Consider the following 11,267-nt stretch of genomic DNA (forward strand, 5'->3'; position numbering starts at 1 on the left):
ACGTCGGGAAAATCGCATCGGGAGCATGCGCAGTATGTCCGGCGCGGGAGCGCACCTAATTTAAATGGGACTCGCCCCATTAGATTGGGCACGCCTTGCGCCGGACGGATTTAAGTTACACCGCTGCAAATTTCCAGGTAAGTGCTTTGTGGATCGGGCACTAACTTGGGAAATTTGCGGCGGTGTAACTTAAATGGGAATTTATAGTCAAGAAAAACAAAATTACTTACCGGTAACGTTCTTTCCCGGAGTCTTTCAGGACAGCCACCTGAGAGACCTTGGCTCCTCCCCTCTGTAGCAAACACTGTGCCTGCCTTCTATAAATTTCCTCCTCCCCTGCTGGCTCCTCAGTTCTTTAAAGAGCACCTCCAGTTGCTGGGGAGACACAAGAATATATGATACAAATAGTTAACTATATCACATTTCCTGCAAGGAAATTCTTTACATACCTTTGGGTGGGTTACCCGGCTGTCCTGAAAGACTCCGGGAAAGAACGTTACCGGTAAGTAACTTCGTTTTTCCCCTAATCGTCTTTCAGGACAGCCACCTGAGAGGATAACCGAGCACTTACCCTTAGGGCGGGACCACAGCTTGAAAGACCTTACGTCCAAAGGTCTGATCTTTAGCTGACCAGAGATCCACCCTATAGTGTCTCACGAAGGTGGCGAAACTGGACCATGTTGCCGCTTTACAGATTTGTTCCGGCGTTGCTCCAGCTCTTTCTGCCTGTGAGGCTGCCATTGATCTTGTGGAGTGCGCTCTGATACCCTCTGGGATCTGTATGCCTCCTAACTTATAAGCCTGTTCAATGGCTTCTCTTAGCCATCTGGCTATGGTGCGTCTAGTGGCACTATGCCCTTTCCTAGCTCCAGCATGTAAAATAAATAAGGAATCTGTCTTCCTGAGTGTTTTTGTCACTTCTAAATAATGTAAAACGCATCTCCTGTCGTCTAAATTATGAAATTTAACTTCTTGTTCCTTAGAAGGATTCGGACAAAATGAAGGTAATATAACTTCTTGTTCCCTGTGGAATCTCGAGACTACTTTCGGCAGAAACCCCCGGATCCATCTTGAAAATTATGCGGTCTGCAAAAATTTGAAAAAAGGGGGGTCTGATAGGTAAAGCTTCTATCTCACTGACCCTTTTTGCTGTAGTAATTGCTACCAGAAAGACTGTTTTTAACGTCAACGTCTTTAGGCTACAATTCTCTAATGGTTCAAAGGGGTCTCCTGTCAAAGTTTGCAGCACTAGTGACAGGTCCCACTTCGGAAAAACTGTACTTCGTATAGGTGTTTGTCTGCTCAGGGATTTGTGCCTCTCCTCTCACCGCGCTCGGTGATGAAATGAAGCCCCCTCGATCTGCACCTGCACTCAGGGATGCGAGGGTGGCCAACATTTAACAGGTTATTAACCTGTTTGTCCCTGGAAGCCCCTGCTCCTTTCTGGACAGTATTTTGCCTGAGCCTCCCTGGCTCTCCTGGCAGGTTCCTGCTGGTGTCTCCCCTCTGGAGGAAACACAAATAACTGAGGAGCCAGCAGGGGAGGAGGAAATTTATAGAAGGCTGGCGTGGTGTTTCCTACAGAGGGGAGGAGCCAAGGTCTCTCAGGTGGCTGTCCTGAAAGACGATTAGGGGAAAAAGACTCTGTGTCATCCCCAAATTAATATAATCTGCTATTATCAATACTGACTCATCAAGTTTCTCATTGTAGGTTGTGAATGTTTAAAGGGGATAGGGAAAAAAAAAAAAAAAAAAAAAAGATTAAGAACAATAAATCACCAGAGTGCTCTGGGTTTTGGACAATGATAAAGTAACTAGGGAAGCACTGTATGTATATGCAAACTGGTATTTCACTGACCACACAAGCATAGACTGCTATATGATCCAAATTATTTCACGGTACGTGATTTGACTACATTAATAAAACTCCTAAACCTGCTAACAACATCTTGTAGCTCAGAGCGACTGAAGATTGTGTGGTAATCCTTGCTGACATTCTTTGTAGAGCTCCTGGGTTCTGTGATTTGCTGAAGCATCGTTTCAGTACAGCTGTATTTGTATATTATGAAGTCAGTTTCACTCTTTTTCCTCTTTTTAATCCCAAGTCACCAGTTTACACAGGCACTGCCATTGTAAAAGCTTTCCAAACTGCAGCTCCTTGGCACTGCCAAGAAGCAAATAAACACAACTAATACTTGTCAGAAATCCCACGCTAAATACACAAGTCCCCATTCACATGACAAGGTAAATCCTATTTTAACAGGTGGATGCACTAACTGATAGTGCCAGACTCCACAGAGGGAATTGCAAAAAAATATTGAGGCAGTGTTCGGTTACTAAATATGAACTACAGAAAATATATATTTTAAATCATTTAGATAAAAGTAAAACTTAAACTATAATTCAATTAACTGGCATCATACATATAGTACCAAACTGGTTTGAAAATAGTAGCAAATAGGAATGGCAAAAATGGCATAAACAGATGTGGTCATGTGGTCACATTTTCAATTCAGCCTGAACAGTAAAGGTGGCTAACAATCAGTTGGACAGATTATTTTCTCTTAAAACATATTGGGAATAATAGATAAGGCAAACCAAAGTTCGCCAATGACTGAACTGCAAAAAGCCAGCTTAAGGTCATTTAGAAGTTGCTGGAAACTTGTCATGGATAAAAAGCATCTGTAAAAAAAAAAGCAAATATTGGGCAACAGGGTTTGAAAAATAAATAAATTGGGTTTGGAAAATATGCTTTACATTGCTCATCACACTTGAAAATAAACATAGAAGAGTAAAAGAGTAATAACTAAAGTGCACTCCATAATGTCACTGTTGTGAAGTGAACAGCTAATGGCATTTACTTTCATTGCACAGAGGACTCTGAAATGTGTATGCTGCTTGCTCAGTCAAGAGGTTAAAAGAAAATGTCAATAGCTACTATAGGATGACCTGCACACATATCTAGCAATAATGCTGGCCTGGTGAACCACTCATAAAATATAAATACGTTATAGTTCCTAATGCTGTACCTGAGGTTCTTGAGGTGGCTTGAGTAATGCAGTGATGGTTTCTTGCAGTTTCATTTCTAGCTGACTAATATGTTGCTCCTTTTGTTGTAACTGCTCAGTGAGAGCAATATTACTTTGCCGCAGTTGAGTCTCACTGGACTTAGCCATTTCATGACATGCATTCAAGTCATTATAAAGCTAACAATGAGATAAAAAAAAAAAAAAAACAGTACATTTATTATTGCACTATTGCCTTATTTTGCACACAATACCACATTGTATTTGGCACTGAAAGATCATTAAAATATATACAAAATTCTACTATGCTCTAAGTTTACAGGTGGTCCCCTACTTTCAGACATCCGACTTACAAAACTTGTCTACACAAGGACATTCATTATCCACTTTTTGGGACTTTTTTGTTTTACTATTCATCTCATGCATTTTTTGCACATTGCTACACTTTGCACAATTATATATATATATATATATATATATATATATATATATATATATATATATATATATATATATATATATATATATATATATATATATATATATATATATTGTATATATTTTTTGCCATAATAAATTTTTGTCATTTGACCACTAGTTTATACATCACTTCTAGTATCATTTATTCATCCATTATTGATCTATTTAATTTATGCGCTGATCATTTTTTATCACATAACTGATGCTTTATCACCAATCCTTGTTTCCCTAATAACCCAAAATTTTCAAAATCCAATTGTCATCGGGACAGAAAGTGAAGTGAAATCTTCAGAACAGGTGCACAGACAGCAAAACAAATGTTAAAGGGGTGATAACCCTTCCCTATGTTTTCCAAAAAGCTAAAAAATATATTTTTTGGCTGGAGCTACACTTAAAAAATTTACCTGTTTCAACTTACAAACAGATTCAACTTAAGAACAAGCCTATAGTCCCCTATCATGTTTGTAACCCGGGGACTGCCTGTATGTCCGTGTTTTCAACTCTGCCCAACCTGCTAAGGATATTACAGTGGGTCCTCACTTTTTAGCCTACTTTACAATATAGCAGTATAGAAAGAATTCTTGCTTGGAAATTATCTCTGCTCTGTTTGGCTAAATTCTGCATGCAGTGCACACACCATGGTGATGCTGAGGAGCTGCACCTAAGAATATGCTTTAATGACTGCTATGGTCATTTCCCACAATCACCTTGATGCATGTGCCAGGCCATGCTCACCTTTTAAAATGTGTTACCCTTTTAAATACATACCTGCCCTGCAGAAAACAGAGACATTGGTTCTCTCAGCAACTGGTGACTCAACCAAATGTCTTGACGTTGCACACATGAAATCATTTGAAGGGGATTGTATATGGATCATGTAGATTTAGCTCTGCCTAAACTCTAATTCTCTGATTCAAGAGAGATTAAATGACAACTGCCCATACTATACATTTGATCCCATGAAAAAATCTCATAGTACCTTTAAAATTCTATCATAGGATCAAATGTATAGTATAGGCGGTGGTCATTTAATCTCTCTTGAATCAGAGAATTAGAGTTTAGGCAGAGCTAAATCTACATGATCCATATACAATCCCCTTCAAATGATTTCATGTGTGCAACGTCAAGACATTTGGTTGAGTCGCCAGTTTCTGAAAGAACCAATTTCAGTGTTTTCTGCAAGACAGGCAAGTATTTATGGGGTCCTTTTAACATCTGTGAAAAAAAGTAAACTGTGTCTGTGTGTTAATTTGCAGTACATCAACTTTGCTGGAACAGTTTAATGAAGCTCAAGTTTTCAGTGGGTTTCCGTATTACTTAACACTAAAAGCTTGTTCAATACTGCAGCGAATACCACTGTTTAGAAATGTTCTAAAAATACACCGTCAACCTGCCCATGTAGGACAAAGTGACCATATCTCTCATGTTTCTGCAAAAGGGCAACCCCTGACCCGCTTAACTGCACTCCAACGCACCTCCTTGCTCCACCACAGTTGGCATAGTAATCAGAGGATCAGTAACATCCCTCTCCAGTTCATATGACTGAGCCCAAACCTAATTATTGGTTGCTATTCCTGGGCATCATCATAGAGGAGCAGGTCACATGCTCCCCCATGCCCAAAAATGCCAAGTATTCTCAAAAGCTGCAGAGGTACAAGGAGCTGTGGGGATGTGCAGGTAAAGCAAGTATAAGAGGGTCTGGAATGCCCTTTGCAGAGACAGTGTCATTATGCCTAGCAAAATGTATTTTTACAGTGGTTCTAAATCTTTGCATTTTTTTTTTTTTTACTTTAACCCCTTAGAGCCGGTGCCTGCCGCCCCTTTAAGGGGTTTAGAATCATTAGTGTCAGGAGCGCGCAGGGGACAAACAGTTTGCTCTGGGGGCGAAGGAGGAGGGGCCTGAATGTATTAAAGGTAGAATGCACGAGTTTAAAAAACCTTCAGCTTTAACACCCACTTTAAGCAGTCCTGGATAGCAACTGTTTATTTGTCAAGAAAAACAAACCCATTAACAGCTATGTATATACTAATTTTAATGCTCTTCAAACTTGTGTCTACAAGCTATGATTAAACAATGTTCACATGCAAGGTCATGAGCCAACAATAGACAGCAAATTTGTAGGATCAATGTGCCTAAGCTAATAATGTAGCCCATGTGCAGGCACCTTTCATTATCTGCAAGTACCTTTGGTACTCATGTATTTAATTTCTATGCAGCTAGAACCCAGATGTGCACTCACATTTGCAGTATTGTTAGTTTGGTCACATTGGCATACCTGCCAGGTTATGTTTCATGAGAAACGGTCACAAATATTATAGGAGAGCATAGTAAAAGATCTTGGGAAATCTCCAAATGGCACAAAAAGAAAGCAAAGTAGGGTGCCTGATCTAACTGTGCGTGTGCTCCTTGTAGACCAAATGCTTGACATTTTGCTGACAATGGACTGATATACCGGGGACAGTTCCAGCCATGCATTTCCTTTTTCTCCCCTCCATTTTAATAGTCGGGTAAGACCCTCAGCATTTTTATATTCAGATTAATATTTACTGAATAACCTGATAATTCTATAAATATTTATTTACATACTGTATATATTTTCGTATGTTAAGGAGGAATTATTGGTGCTTCTCCTGATTGATGGGGTACACTGACAGCTGATGGACATAGCATTTTTTATTTTATTTCTGGCTGACCATTTGTATATTGTTAGTTGGCAATGTAAGTCACTGTCGCACGTTCATTTAATGTTCAGCACTTGCTGTGTGGTACAATAAAGAATGTTTCTTGACATATGCACTTATATTAAAGATTTACCACCCATCTTTCCCTGATGAAGATCATTTTAAACTGAAACGCAGGGGACTCAATTGGTAACATATCGGTCAAAGTCCGATTGGCTGTGAAGAATGTATAAACAGGCTTTATGACATGTGCCAACAGGTGGTTCCTTTAGGCAATATTGTAAAACGTTCTAATAAGCCTTAAGCCTCGTACACACGATTGGATTTTCCGCAGACAACGTCTCAAAATTCTGTCCGAAGGGCATTGGCCGTGAACTTGTATTGCATACAAACGGCAAAGAATTGTTGGCCAACAAACACAAAACCACATGGTTTTTCAGCTCTTTAGCACCACCCATTGGGAAACTTCTGCTAATGTGTTATGGTTAACATTTCTTTCGGAGCATGCGTGTTTGTACTTTGGATTTTTTGACAATGGACTTCTGTACTCGTGATCGGATAATCCGAAACACACATTTGTTGTCAGAAAATTATAAAGCATGCTATCCCACATTTGTTGGCGGAAATTCCGACAATTGTCCGATGAAGTATACAAATGGTTGGATTTTCCGACAACAGCCTGTCATCACACAATTCCAGTCGGAAAATCTAATCATGTGTACCGGCCTTTAGCATTTTATCAGTGTTTAATAAAATGTATTTATCTGTTTTAGATTTGTTTTTTGGTGCCAAATTATTATTTTTTGGCCTTTATTGATCAATTCAAATATTGATACAGATCCTTGCTTCACATGAGTAACCAATTGTCTTTTATGGGGTTTATTAAAATATTTCTTACCAAACTTAGATTGCACCCTCTGCTTTGTTTTCTTTTTACGTCCATTGGAGATTTCCCAAGATCTCATAGCGGAGCTGGAGTTGAGGTGTATGTGGAGATTACTCTCTTTTACATTAGGACTTTCTCATGAACTTTTTCTGGAATATTTTAAGTTTACTAGGCACTATTTGGCACCATTTCGTTTGTGTTTATCATATTTGTTATGAAATGCAAGGACATACTGTACTAAAGTGTACAACATTTCAGCAAGCAGAAGTCCGTTAATGTAAAACATACTTTCTGATACGAGATGGTCTCAGTAGTGTGAGCATTTTCTTGGCTTCTTAGTACTTTCTGTGTGTCCACATTGAGTGTCTGAAGTTGCTGTATAAGCTCAGCTTGTTGTGCTGCATGCTCATTGCTTTGTTTGTAAAGTTTCTGAAGTTCCTGTAATTCTTTCCTGTCACCAACAAACAAAAACATAACAGTTAAAACATGTGGACATTCATCAAATGTAGATTTGTGGTAGTCTATGTAATTGAAACTGCAAGACAACGCAACAGTAAATCCCCGTTCTGCTAGGAAGTCACCAAGATCCTCACCATCCTGCCATTTTAATTTGCTTGACAACCTTTCCTCAAACACAAGTTATAAAATACCACCCCTGGCATATTTCTAAATGTTTATGATCGCAGACCTCAATCTCCTACTGTGCTAAAGCAAATATATTTAGAGCATCAAAAGCAACAGTTTACCTTATATTTACTGTCAAAGTGCTAAAATAAAGAGTGGTTCTCAGCACTAATCTGTGTCTGGGAACTGCAAATACTTTTGCCACATTCAGTAATCAATTGTAATGTTAGGGCCCTTTCACACGGAGTGGATCAGTAATGATCCGCTCCGTGTGTCCGCAAAGCTCAGCGGGGATCCTCCGTAAAATACCTGCTGAGCTGGCAGCTGACAGGGCGGTCTCACACTGTACAGGGACCGCCCTGTGTTTCCTCCGCTCTCCCCTATGGGGGATCGGACGAACACGGACCGTATGTCCGTGTTCATCCGATCTGGCAGACGGAAGAAAAATAGGATTTTCTTCCGTCCGCAATTGCGGATCATTGCGGAGGCGGACAATTACGGGTGTCAGCGGATGGTCATCCGCTGACACCCGTAATCACATTAGGGACCCATGTATGTCCCGTTTTCATCCGCAAACGGACGGATGAAAATACGTGTGAAAGGGCCCTTAAAGGATGAGTTCACCTTCTGGCACATGCAACACATTCCGGCTCCTGACACCTCTCTCCCTCCCCTCAGTGTGACAGGGGGCGGAGGATCTTCTTCCTGCACCAGCTCTCATAATTCAAAAAAAGCACGGCCCTGTGGAGCTCCCCCCCACATGGCTTCATCAATCATTCACAGTTTCCTATGAATTAATGAACTAAAAGTACCATCAGCCACCATGGCTTGTAGTTCTGAATGAATTGCAGGGGACATATGAAGGTACAAGCTGAAAGCTACAGGGCTTGCCTGACATTGCACTCCTGATCATGGGTGCAATGCTTTCCAGGCTCTTGCAGGGAATAAATAAAAAATTATCTTTTTGTTCTGCAAAAATATGTGTATTAATGATTTTTTCTAAAAAAGTGAACTTATTTAACCACTTGCCAACCGCTATTTGCATATATACTGCTGCAAGGAAGCCCGGCTGCGCAAGCCAACGTACCTGTACGTCAGTCTGTGCATGTGATAATGTGGGTGCACGTGCGCTGCAGGCCGGGGGAGCGTGTGTGGGAGTCGATGTCCGCTGGCCACCTGCGATCACGGTACAGAGAGTCAGAACAGTGATCTGCTTATGTAAACAAGAGGGAACCCCGTTCTGACAGGGGACAACATGGAGATCTGCTGTTCCTAGCGATCTGGAACAGTGATCTCTGATGTCCCAGTAAGCCCATTCTCCACACAGTTAGAACACACCCAGGGAACACAGTTAACCCCTTGATCGCTAGTGTTAACCCCTTCATTGCTGGTGTCACTTAGGGTCAGATTTGTCCACTGCAATGTCACAGTCCCGCTAAAAATCACAGATGGCCGCCATTACCAGTAAAAACAATAAAACAAATGAAAAGTGCCTAAATCTATTCCTAATTTTGTAGACGCTATAACTTTTGCGCAAACCAAAATACGCTTGTTGGGATTTTTTTTTACCAAAAATATGTAACAGAATACATATTGGCCTAAACTAATGAAGAAATTTGTAATTATTTTTTTCTTTGGATGTGTATCATAGCCGCTTTTTTTGTTTATAGCGTTATTTCTTAGCTAAAATCAGGCAGACTTCAGCATTTTTGGCAAGTTTTGTGCATCATAGAATTGCATTGGGCTCCTTTCACACCTGAGCATATCGATTTACTGCCTTTTTTTTTTTGATGATTTTTTGCAGCATTTTACAAGCCTCTTTTTTTTAAGCATTTTTAGAAGTGTATTACAGCTTTAGGTGTTTTTGCTTAGCCAATATAAAGCACTAGGAGGAGGAGAGGGAGAGGAAATTAGGGGTGAAAATGCTTGTAAAACGCTCAAGTCAAGAGATTCTATTGAAGTTTATGGGGCCAAAACTGCTTGTAATCTGTCAAAAAGAAGCTCACGTACTTTTTTGAGCTTCAGGCGTTTTGCTTCATATGTAAACAGGGGCCACTGAAATTAATGGGATTTGGCTTGTTGAGTGTTTTAGAGCTACAAGCTTGAAGCAGAAAATCACTGTGTGAACAGGGCCTTTGTGCAGAGGATGGGAACGCTTCTGTGCACTTTAATGCATGTTTAGACGCGTATATGTACAATAGGAAATTACATTATTTTCACAGGAAATTCCAAAATAGGCATTGTTTTTTTTTTATTTTACCAATTCCTGGCAAGATGGAAGAGTCAGCATCACTGGTTGAACCTGAGCCATTCATCAGGATGGTGAAGGAGCACCCCTGCATTTACAATCCACAAGATCCTCAGTAAGGAGGAGCTCTGGCTTGTTCGCATAGTACACAAGCAGAGCCCGCCAGGAAGTGTGCACGGCGCTGCACTAATCACAGTCAGGGAGACATTGTCCCGATGCTCGGCTGCAGGGACCGTGAAATGTCTCCCTGGCTGTTATTAGCGCAGCGCCGTGCACACTTCCTGGCGGGCTCTGCACGTGTACTATGCGAACACGCCAGAGCTCATCCTTAATCCTCAGTACAAGAACAGAGAAAGCAAGTGGAGGGTATGGGAACATATTGCCAGCCAAACATTTACAGATTGTGAAGGATTCACTGCCAGAGTGAAAGTTGACATACAGCAACCCCAAACCTTCTCTTCTGTGTCTGCCAACATAACAAGTCGCTTGCTATGGAGGCAGTAATGCGGGCTTGCTCCAAGGATTTGATTGACAGCAGCAGGAGCCAATGGCTCCCTTGGTTGACTCTGTCCTGTGAATGCAGGAGAGAGCCACTACAGATGTAAACTGCATTAATTTAAGTGGAGACTGGGGGACATTGCCGCTGATAAGGGGGTACCACTGGCTCTGCTGTATGGGGCCTGGGCCTTGTAAGTTCCAGAAGGGGGCCCAGGCAGCCAACAAGTCCATCTGCAGCCGCTAAGTTACATTCCATTTCACAGTTTTCTGTCATTCTATCACAGAGCGGTTTGGTGCTCTACATGTCAGTTGCACTCCCACCCACATGTTCCCTTCTGTTGACCTTTGATTGTAACTGAGTATAAATGGATTGGCAGAGCATAACACTGATTATATATAAAAAATGACTGTCAGCTTTCAAGTCCCTCTAAAGAAGAGGATTTACAGGGGTTTCCTTAGACAGGAAAAGTGTAGGGACTACTGTTGAAGCATGAACAGTAGTATAGTATGAAGATATGTGGGCCTGGTCAAACCTCAATCATGAGAGCCACAACAGCAAGTATAAATATCAAAAGATTTATTTCATAAAAAAGTTTCTTTATATAAAGACATAAAAAAAGAGAGATATACAATAAATACTATAGAGTGCATGTTTGAAAAAATTCAGACTAACAAATAAAATGATACTTCAAATGCATAGGAATGCAGGTGATCTTCATTTCATCCCGCATGTAGCGGTTCTACTAGTTTCGCCCAAAAGGGCTTCGTCAGGAACCAATAGGGGGCAGTAGTCTGAGCAAACAAAGAGTATATCAGTAACAGA

At 40.8% G+C, this 11,267-nt stretch overlaps 1 protein-coding gene across 3 annotated transcripts in view; it reads right to left on the reverse strand.

Annotated features, from left to right (window-relative positions):
- Positions 1 to 11,267, reverse strand: part of CNTLN (centlein) — a 424,230-nt gene that overhangs the window by 288,576 nt on the left and 124,387 nt on the right. For all 3 annotated transcript variants that reach the window (XM_040360158.1, XM_040360150.1, XM_040360168.1), the window contains exons 9-10: positions 7,363 to 7,525; positions 3,030 to 3,206 (exon numbers count right to left, since the gene is read on the reverse strand). In XM_040360158.1, coding sequence (XP_040216092.1) covers positions 3,030 to 3,206; positions 7,363 to 7,525 — 340 coding nt within the window. The remainder of the gene's footprint in view (positions 1 to 3,029; positions 3,207 to 7,362; positions 7,526 to 11,267) is intronic.

The sequence above is a fragment of the Rana temporaria genome, chromosome 1, assembly GCF_905171775.1.
Source record: "Rana temporaria chromosome 1, aRanTem1.1, whole genome shotgun sequence".
Lineage (NCBI taxonomy): Eukaryota > Metazoa > Chordata > Amphibia > Anura > Ranidae > Rana > Rana temporaria.